The following is a 26,865-nucleotide window of genomic DNA, read 5'->3' on the forward strand; positions in this document are numbered from 1 at the left end:
ATCAGAGAAAGCTCGACTGTGAAAAGATTTCTTGCTTGATATCCCCATGAATGGCATATTTCTGTTAGGATTTCACTTCTATGGAGCTCATTGGTTTGCTTCTAGTAAATGTAACAGACAGCAAAACCTTCCCAAGAGTTAAGCTCCTATCCTGCAAACTTTTAACAGGATGGTTGCATCACAAGTAGAATTGCATCACATTTCCAGCTACTGCCTAGGCTGTCCTCAAGCAAGGTCAAACATTTTAGCTTAAGTTTTTTTGCTTAGGTAGATATCTCAGTTCAGAGAGGGTTATGCTACACATGCACACACGGGTTATTACTGCAGCTCGGCTATTCAAGCCACCATAACTCAGGAGCCTTCCACTGTGTGTCTTTACTCTTGCACACCTTCTAATTTTATTCCCATGACTAATTTCACAACCAGGTTTAAAGTAAGACATAGTTATAGACATTGTTAAGAACAGTATCCAGCAGGTTCAATGTTTTGGTGGAACAACCAGAACAGTGTTAATGTGACATGGAAAAAATAATTTATTTACATATTAATCAAAACCGATAACACAAATTACACCTTTTAAATATATTGGTTTTCTAATATCTTCCTGTTTCCTCAAACCTAGGAGTTTCAGAAATTATCCATGAGTCTTTTCTGTTTATATTCTATCGCTATTTTTTTCTGCAATAGAGTAAAAAAAATATGAGTTTGCTTTCTCCTGAAAAATAAACAGTAGTTGAGTGTGTTACAACATGTATATCTATATGCTTTTTCTACCTCCTAGCCATAACCATAAATGATCAAGTGGCTTTTCTGTGGCCAAAGTCTGAGAAACAGAATCTGAGAACTGAACAGAATTCCTAAGCTGCACTTTTTCACTATGCAATATATTTTATTTGCAATAATGACTTAAATGTAGTGGTTAATAAAATGGCAACAGAAAGAAATGCAAGGTAACTATATGAATTAACAGATGATAAAGGAATAAAAAAGGGAATATTATTTTTCTTTTTCTTCATCTTGAAACTAGCATCAGTGGCAAATACAGATCAGGAATCCTTGACCAAACCGAATCCTTCCTGACTATTTTAAGCAAGTTTTGTGTCTTTAAGGGGACTTTGTTATACTGAGTTTAACAGAACATTGACTTTGATTCCTACTTACATTTCATTACTGCCTGCACTTCATAGACAGGTGTGAGAATCAAGCAGCCATCAAAATTCTCAGGAAGTGGATTAGAGGAGTCCCATATGTGTAAAGTATTGGAAAGTTTGACAATCCGGTCTCTGGACTTAGGGATTTTCCATTCTGCAATCTCTTTTAGGGTGTATATCTGGTCATCTTCGCACTCATAGAATTTTCCTTCTTGTGAAAGGGGCAAAGTAAATGAATGAGACTGGTTATTTCTGACTATGCCACAGTTCACAGACATCGTTCCATTGACCTCTTCCACTGAGTTGAAGGTGATCTGCTCACCGTGTTTGATAGTGAGGTTTGTCAGTTTTATATCCTCAGGGCTGTAGAAACACGGATGGCCAAATCTTGTTGGCCCAATAAAGACTTTTGTTGTAATTTCTTCAATGCTGACATATGGAGTTTTATCTGCCACAACTTTATAAAGACCTAAGAACAGAAAACTTGCATTATAAAAAGGGAAACATGCAAAGCAAGCCATGACAAATTTTTAGACTGTGAATGCAATAAAAATGGGGAGCAAAGCACATCAAACAATTCATAGCTGATAGTTTGGTTGCTAGAAATGTGACTCTACGAAGATAAAATCAACTATGTGATACAATGTATAGGTGGCTGGAATTAGCCCTTTCTACTCTGCATCTAATTTCTGACATCCAACATTTTTATGTCCACGTTAACATTTTTCTTTACCACACAAAAAAGAAAAATCATCTTAAATTCTTACCTGTTCCTCTCAGGAAAACAACCCTTAAGAAATAATTGCAGACATGGTATGAAGAAGAGCAAGACTACTGTTATCAGTGAAATGCAGGATGTTTCTGCCTAAACATCAGTGCTATATATCTTCCACACACAAGACTGGGGATTCCTAGACCAAGTATATTTAAATATACACCACAAAAGAAAAAGTAGCACCTACAGATAAGAATGAGCAAAAGAAGTAGTTTTTAGCATATCTGATAGTCCAGACCACCAGATGGAGTAATTCAAAGTTTGGGTGTTGTAGCACTCTGGCCATCGCAAGGCAATTAAGGTGGTCAAGTTCTACAAGGCAGAAGCTGCATCTGAGCTTCCCTATCCCCTAGGGACATGATTATTTCATGTTAATCATGCCCCTTGGAGCTGTCTCATTAGGAGTTCACATCACAAGAAAAACGTGTACGTTTCTACGTTTGCGTAAGTGTTTTCATAGCAGAAGATGAAGTGGATGGTTTAGAGGACTAAACAGTAGGGTTTAGCTGAACTGTGTGATTCAGCTGTCTTCTTCCCAAGGCACAGCAGTGTGAATGCTGCCTCAAGGAATTACGCTGCAGTTTCCTGGGATAGGCATTGACTAAGGCTTGCTTCCCAGTGAACGTAACAATGTAGAGGTTATTTTTAGGCCAGGTTTGCTAGCCACAAATTAATCAGTAGCTACAGTGGCAAAGAAGCCAAGCTCCCTGGGAGATACAATGCCTTTTCGCCTTCCTTCCCCTGAAGCCAACTAGCAGAAATCCTACGTCCCTGCTGTCCCACACTCCTGCCTCCCCTGGCCCACACAAAGGGCACTGTGTCTCTGTGGTAAAGGAATACTCCCACCTTGCCAGTTATGGAGAAGGCACGGGATAGACACGCAAGGAGTGCTGCTTGGCAGCACTAGAAACTCTTTCATGGCAGCTCCGCTTCCCATGAGTGGTTCCTGCCATGTCTGCAGGGGTTTATGTGTCCCATTCAACTTCCCCCAGTCATTCAGTGTGGGAACTGAGCCCACACTGGCTATGGCTCTCTTCTTGTGGGAACCAGACTGTAAGGAAGACCCAGCAGATACCCGGCTCTCAGGAAGGTGGGATTCTGCCAGAACACAGTTCCTGCTGGATGCTGAAAAGACACTCACTCCCTTCTCTAGGCCTCCCCTGACTGTGGGATTGTTTAACAAATTAGAGTGGGGGATTGCTTCCATTAAAAATAACCTCCAAATTGCTTATTTTCTCCTATACCTTTTCCCTTACTAACTTTCACCACTGACCACAATCAACACAACGGAGGGGCCTGCATGGAAGCAGGGGTTCCTTAAGATTGTATCCTTTAAAAAGTATATATCAAAGCATTCCCCTCTCCACAAAGCCATATTTTTTTTGGCCACAGATTACTGTGGTTCTGGCTTCACTGTAACACAACCTGCTGCTTTCACTTCACAGCTTTAACACCCTTCTTGTTACAGGAGATATTATTAAGATTCTGTCTGTTGAGTAGCTTTTTACTGAATTTATCACCAGATTATGCATGTTTGGTTCTAGGTATCCTGTAATGCCACTAGTAACTGTGGGAACTAACAGCTCTGAGGGCTTGTCAGCAGCCTAAACAGTAGTAGTCTATTTGATCTACTGCAGAAATAGTCACTAGTTGTGCCTATGTAACTGCTTTCTGCAGTCTGTTCCTTCACAGTTGTGCATATGACAGCTAGCTTTTCCTCTGTGAAATTAGTACCTTTTTGCAAATACATCCTCTATGTATTATGTCCTCACTGCAGCACTGTGGGAAAGTCTCCAGGCTTTTTTTCTTGTCTGCAAGGAAGCCACATCCATGAATGTAGCTGCTCAAGTACAAAGTACAATTTCAACGCACCTCTTATTTACTAGTATTTACAATGTTCCTCACAGCCCTTTCTAACACAATTATTAAGGAAGTTAGCTACTGCAGTCCTAATCACCACTGGAGCTGTCAGTGCAGATCAAGACAAACTGGTTCACCAGCATTTAGAAAACATCACAGTGACAAGGCAGCAACGACAAACTGAAATTGCGGAAAAGACAGCATCCCCCAAACAGCGTTCTGGTGTCATGCTTTGCAAGCACAAGATGGGCATCGTCTTCTGGCAGTGCTGGGAAAAAGCAAATAGGAATATTCTTCATTAAAAAATGTATTCAAACTACATATGATGTATCCCAAGGGCAATAACTATGTTTACCCATCTGTGACACAGGAGCACATGTACTGCCCCTAGAAAACATCCAGAATTGCATTAAAAAGCCTTCATAAACTATGTCAAAAAAGCCTTCTTAGTTGAAAATACAACAAAATGGCAATGTACAGCTATGATAAATATTCTTCTCTTCTATGAGTTTGACAGTAGACTCAGGCTCTACTAATTTTGCTGGGACTATGGAGCTATCTGAAAGCCAGTTATTGCGGCAACAAACTGATGAGCATCCTGTGTTGGAAAGCAGGTTTTACATGGAAGCATAATTACAAGATCTCATACAAAATGAGACAACTGATTTTCCCCATGGGCCCAGGCAGACTGATTTTGTCAGAGTTGGGAGCAGAAAAGTCTTCACCTTCCATTCTGCTGGTTTTCTTAATTTCGGTAACAGAATGCTTGCATAGCCAACTAAAAAGCCATGTGGCCTTGCGTGCTTAGCTTCTGTATTGATGATACTCGAAGCAGGGGCATGCTTATGAGTATGTTAAGTTCCATATGCTTCTTTCTATATAGAAAATAGGTGAATATATAAAAAGTTGTTTTGGTATGATGGGTGAAAACCACTGTGGGTCCTATTTAACTGCCATAATCTGCCATGGTATTTTCTCATAAATGGTCTCCTTGCTATGATATATATTTAAAAGAACCCAAAAAAGAAAACCCAAAACACAAACCCCAAACAATATTTTCTGGAACCATTCAGAACCTTACTAAAATCAATATGAATCAAGTTACAAACCCAAATGTTTTCCAAACCTAAGACAGCAAGGAAATATCTAGAGTAGGAGACGTATGGTAAGTTTGAGATGCTAAAGTTTGGACATTTTGAGGTCAAACACAAATATTTTTGTACTTTTTCATAAATCATAAAGTGACTGATTTAAATTCACTCAGACTTCTCTAAGAGAGCTTGATGGACTACTGGGGAGAAAGACAGATGGCAATAGCAAACCTGGAAAAAAGTCCATCTGGTTTACTGAGAGCTGGCATTATGGCTCATAGATGCACTTTCTAAGTGTAATCGGGTCTACAACCAAAGGGCACTGATGCCCAATAGTTTTGGGGAAAATTTCAGATAGAGACAAGAATAACTATGCATACATAATTATTACAGGAATGTATAATACTTGTCACACTCAATGAACCCTCTGCACCTAGGGGTATATCTCTAGGTGAAGTGTCTACCTAGCCATAATTTGGTAATTAGTAAGCCCCAAGCCTAATCAGCCCATCATTTCCAAGAAAAGTTTGAGGCATTGACATACACATTGCTAGAGAGAGAGGATTTGGGACTCTGAATCGTTATGGGCGAAAAAATATAGCCCAAGGATCACCCATTTAATGCTGAGGAAAGCATGTTTTGACAGATGTTTTTACCACCTTTTTACAGAACAGTATATTCAGCTCTCTTTTTTTAACGGTTATGGACTGATAAAGTATACTTCCCTGTAGCTTTATAAACTGTGCATTGTTAGTCTTAAGAGTCCTGAAGGAAAGGAGTATCCTTTTCATTATTATTTTTTTCCTCTTTTCCCCACAGAAAACTGAGAAAGCCGGTAGTTAGGCTCACCTAGTATACCAGCAAGCAGCCTTCAAGGAAGAAAAACAGCAGAAAGATCTTGTCCTGGTTTACAGCTGAGATAGAGTTAATTTTCTTCTCAGTAGCTGGTACAATGCTGTGTTTTGGATTTAGTACAAGAATAATATTGATAACACACTGACATTTTAGTTGTTGCTAAGTAGTACTTACTCTAGATCAAGGACTTTTCAGTTTCCCATGCTCTGCCAGTGAGAAGGGAGGGAACAGATCCAGGACAGCTGACCTCAACTACCAAAGGGATATTCCATACCACAGAATGTCATGCTCAGTATATAATCTGGGGGAGTTTGCCAGGTGTAGAGGAATTGTAGAGGACTGAAGGCAGGTTAATTAACAGTGATAATATACAGCTGTGGGCTGGCATCAGGGGCAGTGGGTTGGCTGACGTGGATAAGGTGCAGCTGTGGCTGGTTCCTGCTAAGTAGTTAAATGGCTCTAAGGGGCATGAAAAAGGAGCACTGGATGAAGAAAGGCCTGGGGGAAGCAGAGGGAGCCTGCACCCTGGATGAAGGAGAGGCTGTGGGAGAAGAAGGAGGCCTGGATGAGGAGAGGCTGGCTGGAAGAGGAGCCTGGAGAAGAAGAATCCAGATGCAACAGAGGCAAGAAGCAGGGTGGACTGGCCTGAAGAGGATGAAGAAACAGCATGGACAGTAGATGAACTTTTGAAACCTTATGGGGTATTGGTGGCTGCACTGAGGCAAGGTGTGGGAGCTACTTATTGAAGTTAACCTGGTGTGGGATGGTAAAAGCCTTGTTGTAGCTGGGTAGTTTTGATAGTGCTGTGACAGCTGGGAGCTGCTGATTGCTTCTTGGGTGACTGGCTGGGCATTGGTCAGCAGGTGGTGAGAAACTGTATTGTACATCCCTTGGGTCTTTTCCCCTTGGGTTTTATTCCTATCTCTTTCTCTTCCCTTTTCATTACAATTATTTTTGTTATTATTACTGTTATATTTTTTCAATTATTAAATTGGTCTTATCTTAATGCATGAGTCTTACCTTTTTCCCTGATTCTCCTCCCCAGCCCACTGAGGGGGCTGGGGAGAGTAAACAAGCAGCTGCATGGTACTTAGTTACCAGCTGGGGTTAAACCATGACAACCTTCTGTCCCTGACTAGCAGTTTCTGTTCCCCAAAGTAATGCAAAAGACAGGGAAGAGCTCAGTTCCCAACTTCTTTGGAGCTGACTAGATTGCTACTCTTCTCTTTCCCTTACCTGTACCATGCACTCTGCTACCTCCTCTGCTCCAGCATCCTCCTCTCCCCACCCTGCCCCAAAGGCCCTCTCTCCATCTCCTATCCTGATGAGCCTTCTAGCACTTAACCCCTATTCCTCCATGTATGTGCTGCATGGCCACAGGCAAGTGTCTTGTCTTGTGGCTCGCAGAGGCTGAGATCTCAAAGGGACAGTTGTGCTCAGCTATGTGTCTGTCAGACCATGTAGGAATGAGCAGCAGCAGCTGCCAGGGACCCCCTGAGAACAGGGACAGTCCAGCAATACTTTGGCAGAAGAAGGAATATAACAGAGCAACATGAAAAACTGTGCTGGCACACAGTTCAGGTGTTGTGCAAATTATCTGTCTGCTAACTTGTTAGTGAAAATTGTGGTTCAAAAGGCTGTTACACGTAGCCATTTTACCCAGTGTATGAGCATAGAAAGAACAGCCTGGCCCTCCGAGGCATGAAAAAGAACAAATTAGAATGAGGATCAAATGAAATAATACAGTGAACTTGCGGTTGCAGTGGTTTCTCTAATGCAAAGGGCAGATTAGGCTTTTATCAAGGATGTGATTTGCCAGAGCAGGAAAAAAAAGAATTCTGTAGACTGCAAATGCATTCAAAAAGACAAAGGGTAAGGCTCATTTAAAGCCAGTGAGCCCAGTTCTTCACTTGCAGAGATGCTGTCCCCAGAGTAACCTAAATAGAAGTGTTACTTACTTATGCCAGTATGCACATGGTGAAAGGATACATGAGCCCATCACATGCAAATGATAACTCACAAGAGAGAAAATGGAAAATAACATCAAAGCAACAGATTTCTTTGCATCAATGCTGACAAGAGAGTGCTGTACATGCAATGTAAATACAGTGCCAGCCTCCTAGAGACCTGTGAATATTTTTATTGAAGTAAGTCAATGGCAGTGTGAAAAAGATCATCTGCGGTTTGGTTCTGTGCTTTGTTCTGGAGACAGGGGCAAACCAGCAATGCTCTAATATGATGTTTCATTCAGAGCTTAGCATGTGTATGTAATAAAGTGAAAAGGAAGAAGGTTGAGAAAAAGCAGACAGGGACATCTTGACTTTTTGTAAAGCAGAATCATTCTTTGCTAAGAACTGAATTAGAGAAATGACATTTACATCTTACAAAAAAGCTCTGGAATGTGTAAGAGTACATAAAAAGAGAGAAACGAGAGTAGTGGTCCCTGTTGGGCTAATAAGAAGTGTTTTTATGCCCCTTTTCAGTGCTGATGTGCAGTAATACATGTCATATAGAGGATGATAATGATAAATTTCAGTGAAATGAACTCCGAGTTTATTTTTCTAGTGAAAAAACCCTAGTTTTCTAGAACAGTGGTTGGGAAAGTTCATAAGAATGCATACAAATTGTAGCAATTAGACCGAATTTGAAAATGTGTTCAGTAGGGCAACAACATTCACGTGCCAGGTTGTAAAACTGATCACTTGAATACAAACAAATCCAGATTCAAGCACCCGAAATCACAAGTCATTGTGTTTTAAAAATCGGGAGATTCAACATTAATAAATATAGGATTATTTTTATCACTCAGTTGTGTTGGATATTTTAGGCTTAAAATGTTAAGTCATCTGCCAATCAAGATTTAGAATATTACTTCCTATATGTGTAAATATTTTAGAGGTAGAAGAAATTTTAATAATAGCAAAGAAGCTTGGATTTCAAGAAAAATACCAAGTATCTTGAGAGTTCACAGTACAGCAGTACTTCAATATCTCTAGATAGCCATAGATAATTAAAATGTCTTTGATCGCTACATTTGGGCCCTACTAGCACTTGAAAATGGCATTCCAAAAAAGTCTTTTAATAAGTGGTCATACAAATGGTTCTGATTCAGTGAGTAAGAAAAACATGAAAGTAAATTGAGGATCTTCTGGGGAAAAGAAAAAGATATATAGGACTGTTTCAGAGAGAAATCTGTATTTTGGAGATGGAAAATGAAGGCATGGTAGAAGGTATTTTCCTGTGGAATTCAGATGAAACATCGCATTCCCATGTGCTTTGACATTTTATTTGCTTCAAGAAGTGTGTCTTGTCTCCCTCTGCAGAAAAAGCACGTACCAGTTTGGGCAGTGGTATAACCTAATATATATTTTATGCATGTGCACAGATTCTCACATGCCCAGCAATATGTTAGAAGAACATCTATGAGGTTACTAAGTCAAGCACTCAAACACTAGAAAACACTCATATTATGTTTCCCTGTGCAGTCTCATTTTAACCTCCCATGTGCTTACAGTACAATACAGTGTCAATTAAGTGTTTACATTCTGCTTTATCTACAAAACTGTAGTCTCATTCAGTGCATTAGCTAGACTGCTGGCCAAAGTGAGTTCTGGATGCAGTCTCTTGAGGGCTGCTGTGTCCTGTGTGTGCTCTGTCCCAGTGTTTCCTACTGTACAGGCTCCCTCCCACATCCCACTGGCCTCCTCATGCTATTTTCCAGCCCGCTCCTCTCCTTTCCCTGAGGGGCTCCCATTACCTCTGCTGCCTGCAAGAATCCCAGCATAGGAATTGCCCTACGTATTTATTTCTGTGTGAGTGTAGTCCTGCTCTGGTGCCAGTAACCACCTCCACCAACAACTCCAGTCCCTGATCTTTGCATGTCAAATCTTCATGCTTCTGCCCTGCTCTGAGGTCCAGTCTTTTTCTATCAGTTTCCTAACCTAGACATGGATAATCACAGTCCAGCACTTTTCCCTCTGCACTCCAATCACTTCCCTATTTAACACAGCTGGGCCCTAACAGCAGAGGAATTGAGATGAGAGCAGAACTGAAAAATGAATAAATATGACATGTGATGAACTAGGTACAGTGCTTGGTAAGCTCTCCCTAACAAGGCCACACGAACAGAGGAAGATCTGTTTCAAATAACAAGTCAGTACCACACGCCAGGTTTCAAGACCAATATAAGAATATTTTTGGACTTCTCTGTGGAACAACTGAAGTGTTTTTTAATCAGAAAACCACATCCATTTTCCTCTAATACTTCTTCCAGGCACAGAGCAGCCACTTTGGCCACTGGAATGAAAATAAATCATTAAAATAAAAACAAAATGTAAGAAAGCATTAAAAATGTTTTATAACCAAAATAATAAAATAAAAATATAGTAATAATAAAGAAATTTTAGTCTGTGCACACAGAAAGGAAGATTTCAGCTCAGACAAGGTTCTGCAAAGTCGTAAGAACTGAAAAGAAGATTTTTGTAGTAATTCTTACACAGTGACCTCAAATATAGAAAGCATTACTACCAAACACTATAACATTAATAATTTCTATCCAGGCTTGAAAAGAACCGTAAAAGTTGAAATTTACGAATGAGTTCATTGTGTCCTGTGCCATCTGATAAAGTTGTATCCTTGACAGCTGAGTTGTAACGTCGAAAAAATATAAATCAAGACAGCAAATCAGTATAATTAACAAAGGTGATTACTCAGGGTTATGATTCCTCAAAAACATGTATTGATGAAATACTGTACCAGGAAAATTTAGTGGTAATTCCACTTTGGCTGAAAACCGGCTGACTTCATTATTCTCACAGATACTTGCTATGAGCTTATTAATTTTGAAGCCAATAACTTTAATGACTTCTCCTGTTGACAGGCAGCATTCATTTCCAAACATTTCATAGATGGAGCCTGAAAAGGAATACAAAAGGAAAGAAAAGCATTATTTGGCTTTTTCTCACTTTGTCAAGTGTCTTTACCTCTTTGAATGAAAGCAAAAAATACTTAAAATAAGTTATGTGAAATAATATTTATCTGTGATAACTAACCTAATTTTCATTTCTTCCTTAGTGTCATGAGAAAATCCATCTTGTGGCTTCAGTGATCTCTAGGTCAGCTCTGTGTGTACACTGTTCTTTGATTCATGTAAGGAGAAAGTCTGAAAAACCTGCATTTCCAAGCTTTAGACCAAAACAGAATGAGGTAGAGCATAGGTTCACCTGGGTCATCAGGAGCTGCCTCCTGAAATCAGCAGGCAGTGGAACTTGGGCAGGAAAGGTGCAGGGCATAATATATCCCATAGGAAACAACAGACTGTATCAGAAGACAAAAACCAATAGACCTTAGAAGGTGCCCAGGGAGAAGCCAGGAGGCATCAAAGTGCAACCAGCATTTGAGCTTTCTGTAGGAACAGAAAACCTGAAGAATTGAAAACCTGAAGAATAAGAAATTGGAAAACTGGCAAATTAACAGTGGTAATCCCTGCCCCATACTGAAACAAGCCTACTGATTCTGACCCAGCAGCAAAAAAATTTGGTTTTTGTCTGTGATGTTCAGAAGTTTGAGAGCAGGAACAAGGCAATCCAATCAAGTATTTCAGAGCTTCCCCAGCAAAACCTGGGACTGCAGCTTGCCCTGCCAAAAAGAACTCTCCCTTCTCCATTCTAGCTGTGGTTAGTCTCTGCTGTTTCGGAAGTGGGGGCAGGGGGAGAAGAACAAAGCAAAACCAAACCAAAAGCCAAGCTGTGCAGAAGGAAAATGCATCCTGGTTGCTGCAGGAGGTTAGCAGCAGCTTTGAGGCATGGGATCAACTAACTATATATAAAGGCAGAGCAGCCTACAAATGGTGTTCCATTTGTAGGTAGAATTGCATTGAGCCCAGAAAATCAGAATGTTGATTTTAATGATAGCTGCTGCTCTTGCAATACCGTGCAGTTCATTCCAAGAACTTATCGAGCCTGGTCCTGAAGTGACGTGGAAGTACAGAAGTACCCTTTCTGGAATCCCGTCTCAGAATTTCATTTCCCTTGTGGTGAGAAACCTTATTCTCATTTCCTCTCCCAGTGTATTGGTGGGTGTATTCATTTGCTCTGCTACTAATGTTGCTCTGCTACTGAAAATGCTCTTTTTCTCATTTTCATTTCTCCCTTTCCCAAAGGGTTTGCAAGGTTAGTTTTGCCCTTCTCTGGTCACATTTTTGACAAAAATTTAGAAGAAACGTATTCCTTTCACCTGCTAAGAAGACCAATTTCCCTTCTCACAATACCTTTAGTAGTCCTCTCTCAAATCTTGTTCAGTTTGAAGTCTTTTCTTATTATTTTCCTTTTAACGTAAGTAACCAGAACAGTCTCAGGCAATGAAATATTTAAAACCTGACCTCTGGTTGTGTAGTAGCAACTAATAGTTGAGATGGCCTGTACTGAAGTATTGCCACTGCCTGCAGAACTCACTTCCCACAGAAAGTAACATTCTTTACCTCACAGCTCTCCTTGAGTTGGTGGGGAGAAAAAAAAAGGCACCTTTTTTTTTTTTTTTTTCCACATGTCATATCAGAAATGCAACTAATAGCTGAATGATTTTCCTAATGCTTACTCAAGATTAGATCAATTCCACTCATGACCACAGCTTGGGCTAATAAGCATCTCCTACTGAGTCTGGGATATATTTATCAATTCTGCTGCAGCACTTGCAGGTGACAACCACTTGGTTACCATCCCAGCCTCACTGGAAGTCACTGGGAGTCTGACCTGAGCATAAGTTGCTCTGGTTTTAGGCTAAACTCAAAGCATCAGTAGGGCACCACAGAACAATGGGTTTGTGTCAGGACAGGAAGATGAAGGAGGGTAACAATGATCAACAGGTTGTGTAGTCTGTTGTGAAGACATGCCAAGGCAAACCTGTCTGTTACTTGTGCGATGCTCTCACAAATGAGACGGATGCCAGGAAATCCCCAGCTGCTCCCCTGTAGAAGACAGGTACTGATGTAGGTTTGAAACCCTGTGTCGAAGGAATCCCAGTTAATTTTTTTTTTTTTTAAATATCGTGTGGCAGATGCTTTTGGCAGGCTGGATGTGACAACATTGCCTGGTTTCACTTGCTGAGAACCCTACATAGGATCAAGGGGACTTCTGTACTTAGGCTCTGAACTCCCACACCAGGCTACTGACTTTCTGTTGCACAGCAGGATGATGATTAGCACAGAGGTATTCTGGATTATAGTGCCACGCAAATATTAACCACAGCCAGGTGAAGAAATACGCTGTTTATCCATGCTTCCAACCAATCTGGTACCTCAGCAGAAGACAAGATTGCTGCTTCCCTTTAACTAAAAAAGAACAGCCTGGTTTTCTTATTGTAAAGATAGTGCATAGTTGTTTGCTCTCCCTTTGGTCCCTGAGCAATTCAACATTGAGTAACTCAGATGTCTCCACTGGATATTGCTGCAGCTCCCATCAGTAGGCTGGCTGCTGCTCTAATAAACACATGAGGAATTATCATAGCTCTCATTGCTTTAGCTGAGCTCTGTAGGATATTTTATGACAGTCAGAAAAGTGTATGTGCAATACTGATTTCATATTAGAGTGAGAGGGAGATAAAGATTGAGCAGCCGTGAAGAGGGTAATATTCCTTTTGTGCTGAACCACCTCGCTCCTCACATCAGACACAGTAGAGATCACAAGCAACCATATTATTAGGGAATCCCAGAGGACCCAGCGCAATGAGCTCTGCATTATAGAAACATGGAGAGATGAGCAAAGAATTCCAATATTCTCACCTCTGAAAAAACATTTGTGAAAATCTAGTCAAAATGGGAGCTCATGGCTTCTAGAGGCTTTTTTTCTTCAGTGCAGGTTTAGATGCAGTTTCTCCAGATCACCTCACTTGAAAATAGACCCCTAGAAATCATTTAACATGTGACAGTAGCTACGCTAATTATGGGTTTCGGGCACGTTTGCTTTCATCTCTGCTAGACAGACTTTGCAAGCTTTCCCCTTGATGCAGCTGGGTGCAGGCGGTGCTGCTCCATACCACACAGGCACTGAGCCAGGCGGGTTCCCCACCTCCCTGCTCTGGCTGATTTCCAAATAACATGGTAGTTGGAGCAGAGCAACCCAAGCAACGGCCCCGAGGGGAAGAAGGGAGCAGTTAAGAGGCTGCACCACTCAAAACAATGGTGTGATTGAAGAATACTTAGCCACTACTTCAGTCTATACCTGCAGCAGAGTGGTCATCTCTATATAGACTCCTCTAAATAGAGAAATCAGAGGAGTACCCTGTCTCTGATCATGGATGGTTCTGAAGGACTTACTGCTTCTATCAGATTTACTTTTCCTCAGACACAATAGCTTAACTACAAATTGTACGGCAGAGAGTTTGAGTAGTCCTGCTCTCCATTGCAAATTAAAAAGTATAAATGGAGTTTGCAGAAAAGTAAAAACACTGATCAGTTAGTGACAGGTCCAAGACTGAAGATCCAGCCTGGCAATACGCATGAGAAGAGACTAGCTCTGCTAAACGCTCAAAAATAGATGATTGGATGACACCAAAATTAGCTTTTGACAAAGCAATCCAAATTTGCGAACCATGAGAAATGCAGGTAACAACCTACACAGGGTAAACAGTAGCCTAGCACTGTACAGATGATGGGGAATCTAAAACACTACAAGAAAAGGGTAAAATACACAAGAAAAGAAAATCTGCACTCATAAAAGAGAGAAAGTACCTGAGACAGACAAGCATATGGAGTGCAAGCTGGAGTCTACAAAAAGCATTACATGGAGCTGCAGGCTCTGTTTGAAACATCAAGGGCCAAGATAATGCATTCAGAAAAAAGATGGATTATAAATGCCACACTGCAAGCCACAGAAGAGTGTGCACAGAATAGACACACAAGGCTGTCACAGCACCTTAACTCTCAGGGTCTTTCATGAGAACAAAACATAACATTGTTGAGGAAAACAAATGGATCATATATCTAAAAGTATCAGTTCTAGGAAAAAGTGAGATAAAATTAGAACTTACAAAAGAAAGTCATGGTTTTGATTAAAATGAAACAAAAAAAGTAAATCGAGGGAGCTGGTTGTCTTACCGTCAAAGAAATTACATTGCAAACTATTATATGGGTACATAATGCACTGGCTGAGATAATGCTTTGTAATAATACCAAGGAAAGTGAACGCCTTCTAGAATTAAAAGAAGAAGAAGAAAGAAAAAAAATATGCATATTTTGGCATCATCAAGAAGGGAAATGGTATTAAGCAGCTAGGAAGGATGTTTTAAGTCTTCTAGCAGAGAGGAAAGCTTTTAGCAGAATACAAACGGAGAGTGCCCAAGAATCCCAGGACTCATGGCCATAGGATGGTAATTTTCATCCCAGAAGAGAAATTGGACAAATTATTCATATAACATATTCATAACAGAGGTATGCCACCACATTTTTCATCCAATTAAAGGAGTCAGAGACCAACCTCCAACAGCTTATCAGAAGTAAAACATACATATGAGTGGACAGACAGACAGATAGATGTATATATATATACACGTAGATAGATATCTACCTAGATGACCATTTTCATGGGCAATTTGTAGTGTTTTAATTACCTCCTCCTTTATTAGATTCATTTGAAATAGACCAAAAGTTTGAAAGATTATGAGGGTGCGAGATTGGGAGGAGGATGGCTAATGGCCTGAGACCATGACTGCAGAAGCCTCATTTTTAACCATACCAGGATAACAAAACAACAATGACAAAAAAAACCAACACACACACACACACCCCATTAAAAAATGAAACTCTGCTAGCCATACTAGAACAGATTCATTTTTTGGGGTGCAATTTCACTTACATTATTGATTGTAATTATGTATTTTTCTGCAGCTAGCTGGCCTTAGCCCTTATTTCAGCCATTGCTTGGCGGTTTGCCTGGAATAGTACAATGAAGATTACATTCAGACAAGAAAAATGTTACCTGTGTGATTTGTCATCTAGGCATTTGCAGCAGATATTTCTGCTGATAAAAGAGAAGGAGGGAAACTGCATGATTTTCAAAAGAGACAATAAAAATTCTTTTTCCTTTAAGAACCATGATAATTAGTCTTAAAACATTGTGAAAATACCCACTGTGTGACAATGTGACCCTGAAAGATTTTACTTCAGCTGTGTGACGTGGACTGATAAACACGATATAATGAAAAATAAAATTAAAATCAAAACGGACCTTTTAGCACATATATTTGTTGTTGCACAATGGTAACTTGTTTTTCCCACTCAAGCCACAAAGAAAGTGTAAGATGTTGAAAATGTAAATCGAGTAACCTTAAGGACTGAATCTTTTTGATTTGAGAAAGAGGTATGCAATGTAATGCAAAAAAAACATCTTAGCAGAACCCAGAATAAAGCAGCTTATTTACAATGATCAAGCAATGCCCCTGAAGGCTGTAATTAAAGAGTTTGTTGCCTTTGAAACCACCTTTTCTGGATTGCTACTTTGTTCAATAAAAAACACATTTCTATCCCTTCGTAAGCTCATCTCTACTTTGACAATCCATATTAGCAACTGCTGTGATCACATCAAAGCAACCATAACAATTTGTTCAATACTTTTTTCCTCCATCTTTCCTAAAATGCTAAGCAGCCATACCACCATGCTCCCTAACATGAGCCCTAACATGAGCCTTTATTTCTCATTATAGGTACGAGAAGGGTCTTTCTGTATTAAAAACAACAATATAAAACAAAAATACAGTGAAAGCCTGAGATGGAGAATGTCATTCTTCATGTCAGGGCGGATGACAGTACCATTGAAAGAAATATTTTATAATGGTTGATAGAACAGCAAATATATCAGTCATATGGCCCTTTTCCTTTGCAGAAGCTTAGAGGCCCATTCGGTGACTGCTCTCAGAGTGAACGCTTCACTGATGCTGATAGCAAGTATGGCTCAAAATCAGGCCCATGACTAAACAGCAATAATACATCCCTCTCGCGCTGCACGCCTCTGGGCAGTTTAGCGAGGAGGGCTGGGGAGAGCAATGCAAACAAGACAAAAGGCTTGACTAAGGTGGCACAGAGGATCATTCAGCAGGGCTGGAGCAGCTCAAGCCCAGGCTGGCTGACTCCCAGTCTAACCATCTGTCTGCTACAGGGTACTGCTAAGCACTTCCAAATATCCCCCGTTCTCTTTTTCTTTTTTAACAAAGACCAAGCTTTTCTCCTAACAAAAACAAATGACTTTGCAGGCCAAACACTAGGCATTGACTCCCTAGCCCCGTGAGCTTGAATCCTTGAAGGAGAAAATTCTCCCTTTCGTCTCTCGGTAGCACCCACTGAATTCATTGCAGCTGGCAGGCTGAGCGGTCTTTGAAAAAAGATCCAAAGAATCGGGAACCTGGCTGCTTTGCAGGGAGATGAAAGATCTCCCTATGTGTCCTGAAAGAGTAGAACTTTGTCCCAACATCCGTTTCCCAGTGCTCCTTTCTCCACTATTAAGTTGTCATCGGTTGCCCATATGGGTGCTGTATTCCCAGATCAGAGATGGCTTTGTTTCAGGGGCTGGTGAAATGGTTCTGCTTTGGCATAAAGGCACGACCCACTGGTGCAGCCATTCAGCCAGAATTGCAATAGCCTGCTTTCCCCTACGACGTAGCTCAGCTGAAATCACAGTTTTATTGAGGCTGCTGCAGGCTCCCAAAGTAATATGAAGGGCATAATGTATCTATAATTAGCGTCAATAAAAAAGATATCATTCTTTATGGACATTATTTGGGGGTTAGCCAGTTGTTCAGAGTTTATGCTCTTTGGCAAGAAGAGAGACCTATTTTAAAGTTTCAGGGAGGAGAGTTTTGCTTAATAACTTTAATCATATTATCCTGTGATTAAGCAGTAGGGAAAAGCAACCGATGTCTGATGGTGAGAAGTTAGGTGTCCTTATTTTTCAGTCAGATACCTCCTGCGAACCAAAGATGCTAATCAGCACACTGGCCTTTCCCCACTAAACCTGAATGAACTAACACCTTGTGGGGAAGATACAAAGAAGCTGACTATCACACGCACAACGGCAGGCAAAGCAGGAAGCATGCCCTAGCTTCTTTCTCCAATCCCAGGCTGTGAGGGTGGCTGCAAATAGTATAAAGTACGTGTATGGCTCTTATCCACCCCTTCCTCCCTACTCCTAGAAGGTGCACCCATCCAGACCCCGGTGAGCCCAGCTGCCCCATGCCCACATGGTGCTCCAGAGGCCCAGGGCTAGCAGTGGTCATGAAGTCGGTAGGAATCTGCGTCAAGATCCTCTATCAAGTGACAGAGCAACTTACTGGGGTTTGTAACAGCTCTCCTCTCTCTAACATGTCCTAAGCAACAAAAATGTGCAGGTTTGGTCAGTCTGGGACACAAATCCTCCGAGGAGTTCAGCTGCTGAATTGCCATGGGGGTAAACTCCCTTCAAAAGGCTCTGCACAAAGAAGGCATCTTGTCTTGATCATACCTAATTAGGCTGCAGAGGGTCTGATTTTTGCCAGCACGAAACCATCAAAAAACAAAAGCTGTAAGATTTATCTTTAGCCATATAGAGTCAAACTTTAAATGTCAAGTGCTTTAAGCCATTTCAATCATAATGGAATTTTTTAAAAAATTACTTCTGCAGTTTCTGATTTATTGCTTTCCTGATAGGTTTATGCTTTTTTTTTTTTTATACTTCCTTCTGATTCTCATCTATCCAGAGGGCTCACACTCTGCATGTGGCAGCAGAACTCTGTGCGTGCAGCACCCACTATAATAGAAAGAGCAAGTGAAACCACAACTCCAAATGCAACACCCTTGACCTTTTGTTTGGGTTTACCCACACAAGTCAGAATTACTGCAGCAGACAAGAGAATGCTAAAAGCTGATTTTGAACAGCATTAGTCACTGTTTTCACTGTTTGTGATTTATTTAGTTTTCTTCATTTTCATTGCAGCGTTGATTACTTTGACCTAAAGGATGTTTATTGAAGTATATGTTTAACAGAAAATCTGTGATTTGTTGTACTAGGTTTAAGAAGACTGCTTAAATTAAGTTGCAGGATCAGACCAGAGTGTTGAGCACTTCACACGTGAAGCCCAGAACTGGAAATATATTTAAGCATCTTGCCCTTCTGAGGTCACAGCATGCTGCCTCTTGTACCATTACTGTGCGTCCAACAGAGCTAACCAGAAACAGTGAACCTGGATTAATGCCATGTTCCAACGTGCATAGATCTCCAGGTAACGGAAGAAAAAAATACCCTACAAAAAGCCCTGAGACTCAGAAATGGTGCATGGTCATAGGCTTGTGTATCATGAGATGTTTATCCCAGGATCTTCCCTACTCTGTCATTTGATATAGTTGTCCCCTTATCTTCCTAGAGCCCAAGTCTGTGAAAATTGTCTTGGTGGTTTTATAGAATAGCAGGTTCATGTGTAGGAAAACATGGCTCCTCCTGCTGCAGACCTCTTCCTTGCATCCCTGGAGGCCAAAGTGCAACAGCTGGGGAGCCGTCTGCACTGCAGGAACCCAGGACATTGAGGGCAGCTTCAGTAAGCCAAGGCAGAGGATTGACCCCTGCTTTGAGGCAAGCCAGGCAGTTTGGGTATTCTGCCCATCTCCTATGCTATCCACAGAAAGGCCCAAAGTTTAATGTCACAGAAAGGAAATCCCCACAAGGAGATCCTCGAAACAGCTTTGCCCTCAGCACCAGCTACCCAGGGTCAGATTTTTCTCACTGTGTCTGGATGAGTCATCCATTGAGGGCAGCGGCATGAATAAAACGAGCAATATTTGACCCATAAAAGTCAGGTTTTGTTCTCATATTGCATTCACTGAAGGGCACTTTCCTTCTTGTTCAGAATAAAACATGTTTTTGAATCAGCCTGAAAAAGTGCAGGAGAGTTTCAGTGGTACATATTAATAGAGAAAATTTACCAATATGTTCCAGCTGCTGACCGCAAAAAAGAATCCAAACTATCTGTTACTCTGACTGTACCTAGAACTCTTGCTCCTAACTGCTCAATCAAGAGGAAGGGAAACAACTATGTTCAAGGGAAAAACCCTTTCATTTTTACAGACACATTTGGCTTCTGTCTCTAAAAAAATGAGACAAATTAGCAAGTGCAAACATTGTATCACAAATGTCACCAATTTCATGTGCAATTCTCCCTTTGGCATGCATTCAGCTGAGAGTTCCCCCAGTAAATGCATAGGTCATTTTTACTGATCTTCCACCTCTAAGGAATATAACCCTAACTATCTTCATCAAAGCCATTCAAAGTTGTCCATGCCTTAGCCTATATTTAAATTATCTTGTTGCTTTTTATAAGTAAAAGTGCCTTTATTAATCCTAAAGAGGCAGCTTGCTTGTTATATTCGTATGTATTACAGAGTGCATATTCTAGCTGTCATTGACTCACTGGCTTTTCACACTGATAAGGGAGCAGAATTTGTTCCCTTCAGGTTGTCTTAAAAACAGTAAAACATCATTCCATCGTATGTGGGTAACTGGCTAGCTGAAAAGGGTCACATAGACATAGTCCAGCTGGCTGGGCAAAAATGCACATCGCTCTCAGCTTATCTGAAGTAAAGCAAAAATACACTATCCCTGGCTGTTCTTGTTACACAGTAACAGGAAGATTGCGGTGGGAAAAGAATGTTGCAGGTGGGAACAGATAACTACAGAAGAGAAACTAGGGGCGGGCTTGGTATTTAGGCAACTAACCAATAATGAGCTTAACTTTTGTAATATGTATGAGCTAATTATAACAAGGCATAAAAGGTGACTGTAAGAGACAATAACGAAGTCTGCTGATCACTCATATTGAGTGACTGTGTCTTCCCTCCGTCGCAGCAATCGTACATGATCGTTTTCTAGTGTTGAGAGCTATTCTTGTCTAAATTAGGACTTGGGCAGCTGGGACCTGATATACAAGTGTTCTTCTATTCAGTTTGCCTAGCTGCAGTCACAGGGTTAACAGGACTTTCGCAAGTGGTTCCTGCAGTCTGCTGATGGCCAGCAGAACCCATCACTCCCCTGAAAGGCTCACAGAAGCACATGCTGGAAAGATGCCATTTCCCAGTAACAGAAGCAGAAAGAGTGAAATTGAAACTGCAGAGAGGGTGAGCAGACATGGATACACAGCCAGCAAAGGAGAGTCAAGAGGAACCACGAGCCTAAGCATGTTCATGTTCTTTATGGTTCACCAAAGGGAGTTTTGAAATGGAACTGTTCATTGTTACCAAAGAAGGAGAAAATACCAAGCGGTTTTGTTTGGCATTGCCCCTCACGCAGCTGTCAGAGAGCACCAAGCAGCTGCCCAGAGGGGGGATCCCCACCTGGCAATACTAAGCATCTTTAACTCCCTTAGGTCTGGAAGGTCATTAACCAGAGGTGTGCATGTGACCCCACTGTTGCCTCTTCCCACCATTTTCTCCCTGTGTGGAGAGACCTGGCACTTTCCAGAGCCCCAGGAGATGCAGCAGAGAGGGGAACACCACATTCGCAGCATGCTGCTTCACTGCACTCCCAACCTGCAGAGGTGGAGCATGCTGGCTTAGAGTTCCCTTCTCCTCAGAGAACGAGGGCAGAGCGTACGCCTTCCTGATGTGCTTCACGGGGCTGTCATAAGGACATGTCCTGGCACTGGGATTTACACAACACATGCTGGTTTTGAACAGCTGAACTGCAGAGAGGAGCTACCAAATCTTGCTGTACTCTGGCAAGCCCCAGTCCTTGGGGCCCTAATCCCATTGCTGATGTGTGCATTTAGCTTTAGGGGAATAAAAAAAGGCAATGTGGGATTTCTATTTAGGTGGAGCAAAAACGGGAAGGCTGTGGGTAGGGAACATGGCTAATGGCAAGAAACACCAACAGAATAGGTACCTTGAGCAGTTTTGCATTTTTCACGATTAAAATCTGACACTTTTTACTGTCCTGCCACTGGTTAAATTAAGCCTGCATAATATTAAATTCAATTACCCATAAAATAATTATATCAGTATTAAAACAGACATAATTTTTGCAACATAAAGATGAAAGCCTATATTTGCATGCTATCTGTAAAAATCAGTGGTCATACAGTACTCAGCTCACTAAGCATCAATATTTACTAAAATGTTCAAAGAAAGATATTCAATCAATCAAATCAGTTTCCAATGGATTTTCAGTAGTTTAATTTTTTTAATAATATATTCTAATGAGCTATTAAATTGTCACGTACTTCAGTCTGCACTGTAGTTCTTTTCTAATCAGTGCTGATTACCAAGATATTTGTATCTGGCAAACTAGCTCTCATTTTATAATCAGCCTCCCTACTCCCTCCAGAAATTCAACAGTCCAGTTTCTGTAGCAATGATGTTATGACTGCAAAGTCCTAAACAACTGCTCTGAGAGGCATCCCTGGTGTTTGCAGAACCACCCTATTCTTTCACCCATGTTTCTGCCTTCAAACCAGAGATGACAATAATTTCTCTACTTCTGTATGGTCCTTTGAGTGTGATGAATGAAAAGCACTTCAGAAGAACTTGGGGCTATTACTAACCTCCCATGCTCCTGACTCTGCATAGTGCCAGACAGTTGTAGGTGGTGACTGCAGGCTGGGGCACTGACTATGCAGCCACACACCGCTGGATGGAAAGGGGAGGAGGAACATGGGAGTATGAAGAAGCTTCTCAAACCTTGACTATCCTGCCTGAGACAAGGATAAGGATTTAACCAACCCCCAAAGTCCAGGCATAGCTTGAAAAACACTGATGTCATCCTAGAGAAACCCTTTCCTCTGTTTCAGGGCAGCGAGGTGAACAGGAACAGAACTTCCTCAGAAAGGTGTCTTGGTCATAGTATTCACTACCAACAGCAAAAGGTCAATTGCCTGCAGCTTCTCTAGCTGAAAGTGTTTTGAATGGAAGCAAGTCCTGTGCATTTGCAGTTTGGGGAGCTACAGTTAAATATATCACAATTCCATTAATAGCAGCAGGAACATAATTTTTTGTTGGCCAGTAGATTAATGGTGGAATGGGTGCATGCAGCAATATGTTTTCAACTTACTCTCCACCAGGAACTGCATCAGGAAGACTTGGGTCTCAAAACAGAGTCCTGGATTACATTTGGTGTAACATGGGTATGAAGGAAGAATAGGATCTTTTAGACCTTTCACCTTGCCCAAAGCAAGCAAATTCCCACTCTTTCCCTAGAGCTTGACTTTGCAGCTTCTAATAAAAATACCTCACCACACGGAAAAAGATGCATCCATCCTTACAAAGACTTCCAGCATTATGCTTTCCTTATGCTTCCAGAGGTACTGAAAAACTGTCAAGAAAAGTGTGGCTAATTTGCAGGTCCTATATTTGCAAATTCATTTAGACCTAAGTGCAGCGTGTGCAAAATGTTGCTTCCAGATAGAGTAAATGAGGAGTTTCATCCCCACAGGACATAGTCCACCACAGAAGACCAGTGAATGAATTACACTGCTGTCATCTTACCACATAATTACTATAGCTTTCTTTGGTTGGCTGTACAACTTTGACGTGACAGCTCTAATGGATTTAGTAGACCGTTATTTACTCCATTAGCCATTCTATGGACCTGGCTAAGCTGACATTAAGAAACCTAGCACTTTTTTTCTGGGGTTGTTGAGAGGGGAATATACATAGCATGTACATATGTAAAAATTCTCGCTATTTTAAATTCTTACACCAGAAAATTAATTATCTCTTGTGACTGAACAGTTTCAAAAAATCCCATGTAATGCTTTAAAAATTAATATTCTCCCTCACTATCTGCCTGTTGTGCTAAGAATGGTTAAAGATTCCTATGAAATCCAACTTGATAAAACCACTAATCCAAGTAGGACTCAGCTGACAAGGCTGACTTTGTAGCTGTGTGGGAGCTACTACAATCAGTGCACAAATGCTCTGATTTGGTCCCTGCAACCATAGCAATAAACCTGTGTTCTCTGTCAATAGACCTGCCATTACCCGCAATGTGATTGCCGGTGTACTGCATGTGGTAAGAGAAATCAAAAGGGTTGTTGGGGGCACAGGAGGATCTGCCTGAGGAAGGACCAAAGAATGGTCCTAATGGAAATTCAAAGTGCACAAAGTGGTCCACTCTGCTGTTTAGCAATATAACAGGAGTTACCTCAGACTCTGTCTGAAGTACTACTCTCGCTTCAGCAAATGCAACATAAATCATAATGCAATCACAGAACAGTGTGTTCACCCCTGCTGCCAGGTATGGAGGGGAGAAAAGTGTTCGGGAGAGGTCTGACATGGACAGAGATCTCAGGGAAGGAGGAAGGGAGGAAAAGGGAGAGTTTGGCCTGAGAAGGTCTTCTGCAGCCCTAGATCCTGCAAACTTATCAGGCACAGTGCCTCAAGCATCTCAAGCTTCCTCTGAAGCAAAGAAGAAGAGAGAGGAACCAACACAACCTGCTAGTGGATGTTGGTGTTTCTAGGTACTTTCAAGCATTCTGGGGATACACAGACTGTGAGGGCAAAGGCCCAAGTGACATGTCTGATTCAGCCTTACTGGTTGTATAAGCAAGAAACACTTGCATGTATGTTAGTGCTGCATCTAGCCTGCTGGTGAAAACACCTAGGAGCACAGCTGAGAGGAAGCCACCAGGAGCAGAGGACAGGAAGAGGTGTGCTGCTGAAGACTGAAGAAGCATCGGGGCAGCACAATGGCTCTGGCTTTTAGTGCAAACTTTCCTGGCTCTAGAGCACATACCACCCCCTCCCAGGGCTGTGCAGGCTCTTTTATTGTAGACATTCATCAGCTGTCTCTCACATGCAAGGACATTGCTGCAGAATGATCTGTGGGCTGTCTTCACTGGGGTTTTTTTTTGGCTTGTGTGTAAGGGTTTACACAGTAAATTGAACCACAAGCTGAATACCCTGGCTCCACAGATGCACTGGTATGAGTTTTACCATCCACTAGCAGTAGGATGCAGACTGTAGGAACTCAGAAACCTGACGACAGCTGGGCTACCACAATTTTGTCATAGCATTTTGTATATACATATATATCTCACAGTATTTTGTGTACACATATACACATATATACATGTACATATACATACAGTCTCTATTTATATTACCTCTGCTTCCTAGGTGTGTGGAAAGAGACAAATATGGTGGCTACTCTAACTTAAGGAGGTGATCTTCCTATTTTTTAAATTCCCCTCTTCATCACTGAGGTAATAGCCTCCTTACCAAGAACTTAATTCTGTTCAAGTTCTCGGGCCAGTTTAAAATGTAAAATTTAGACAGGCCACATGTCAAAGGTTGGGAAAAGCATATTTTCAAAAGTTTTTGGTAATTTTGGCTGTTTATTTCCCAGAATGTATTTTTGTGTATCAGTACTATTCGTGCATCCTAGGCAGTTTCCAGAGCAGCCAGGATGGGCAATCAGGAGAACATGGACAGTACGCTACTATCTCAGCTTAATTCTGCCCATTCCCATTTTCTTTCCATCCCAAGAGGTTGTTCTTACACAGGGAAGAATCACCCACTCCGGCCACAGCTGCTGATCACAGCTCAAACCTTCCACGGCCACAGCGAACAGCGGCCACCTCCTCTCTTTTCCTACTATGAAGCACTATGGGGATTTTTAGACTAATGTAAAGATAGATATTGTGGATCCTGAAGTGGGTATTTGGCTGAAGCTGAAACAGGCTTCAGTTAATTTCATGAAGCCCTCTCTGTTTTATTTAATGTGACCCCACATTTTCCCTTGCCGTGGCAGGGAGGTAACTTTCTTTTCATAGGTTGGTACATGGGCTTGACATGCTGTTTTCACTGTCATTAAACAAAGTCCATGCCCTGACCGAGTGCAGAACTTTTCCCTCCAGTGCAAGCCTCTTTCTTTACCACCCTTCCACTGTGTTTTGAGCACAAGGAAAGCCTAGAACTAAAAACATCAGAAAAAGATTCACAGCAGGAAAACCCTGTCTGGCTCATACCCATCCCTTTGTATTGTTGCACCGCTTGAAGTATCCCCAAATGCAGGGCAGAACTTCAGGAAAACGTTATGGTCCCTCACAGTCACTTTCCAGACTCCCTGGTTCTTTATTTCTGAGACAGCACCTCTCCATGCCAACCCCAGAAGAGCAGAGCTAGGCTTAAGCAATTAACCTCTGTGAGGTGATTTGTGATTGCTGGACTGATGGCTCTGCATGAGTGCAAACCAAATTCATGACTCATTCCAGTATTCTTTCCAGGATATGATGAGGACTAATTACAGCTCCTTGCTCACTGCCTGTGACAAAACCAGATGCACACCATACCAAAGATATTTTCAAAGCCATTGATCATTATGCTAGTTCTTCACAGGGAAAATTGCAGCTGGTGGGAAACTGCTGGGAGACAGCTCTGTCACCATCCTCCTGCTGCCCCCCCATCCCAGTCCCAATGGAGACCTGTTGTCAGAGGGACTTGCAAAGCCCTGCCAGAAAGTACCCAATGCTCACCTTGGAAATAGATGCCTGCCTGGATTTGGAGGACCCTGGGAAGGGCTCTGGGGTCCAGAGAATGAATGAACTTCTCCAGAGTAGATGCCATGGTCTGCAGCAAGGCAGCATGTGGGTTTGGCACATAAAGACGAGTGAAAAGCTTTCGAAGCAGCAACTCTTGCAGCCTGGTGCATGCTGCACCCGGGGGGAGTGGCACGGGGCGGTACTTCTGCTTTTTCCCCTTAATGGCCACTTCCTCCCACGGCTGCAGCTGGAGTGGGGTGAGGCAGGGGGATGCTGAGCAGGTGGCCCTGCCACCAGGTTGGGGTACCCGTACCCGCTGAGGGTCTGTGCCAAGCTGGGAGAGGTGTAGGGGGTGCTGTGGTGCTGGGCTTCGGAGGGGGCCAGAGGATCTGTCACAAAACTCCATCTCATTGGTGATGGTTATTGACCCTGTGAAAAGAAGATATTTCATGAATATCAGCCCTGCCTAAAGAGGGGGAAGACATTATGTCTGGGTGGGGGCTGGGTTTTTCTTTTTTTCCCTTGGAGCACAGCAAAATAGTTTGGTGTCTGTTCTCTTCAAAACCACAAACAACCTTGGAAGAAAAGAAATTAAACCATTTTGTTCTGATGTTTTTTGCTGTCTTAAAAATTGTACCTGGATTTAAGA

The 26,865-nt window shown here is 41.7% G+C and overlaps 1 protein-coding gene across 6 annotated transcripts in view; it reads right to left on the bottom strand.

Moving 5' to 3' along the window:
* The window catches only part of THEMIS (thymocyte selection associated), an 84,573-nt gene extending 58,170 nt beyond the window's left edge, over positions 1-26,403 (bottom strand). For 2 of the 6 annotated variants that reach the window (XM_055810613.1, XM_055810612.1), the window contains exons 1-3: positions 26,211-26,400; positions 10,488-10,646; positions 1,162-1,620 (exon numbers count right to left, since the gene is read on the bottom strand). In XM_055810613.1, the coding sequence (XP_055666588.1) occupies positions 1,162-1,620; positions 10,488-10,646; positions 26,211-26,301 (709 nt within the window). In that variant the 5' untranslated portion in view covers positions 26,302-26,400. Of the gene's footprint in view, positions 1-1,161; positions 1,621-10,487; positions 10,647-26,210 lie in introns of all 6 variants that reach the window. The other 4 variants (XM_005236992.3, XM_055810609.1, XM_055810611.1 and 1 more) reach the window with 4 other exon arrangements.
* Between the last annotated feature and the right edge of the window lie 462 nt (positions 26,404-26,865).

Source organism: Falco peregrinus, chromosome 7, assembly GCF_023634155.1.
Source record: "Falco peregrinus isolate bFalPer1 chromosome 7, bFalPer1.pri, whole genome shotgun sequence".
NCBI lineage: Eukaryota > Metazoa > Chordata > Aves > Falconiformes > Falconidae > Falco > Falco peregrinus.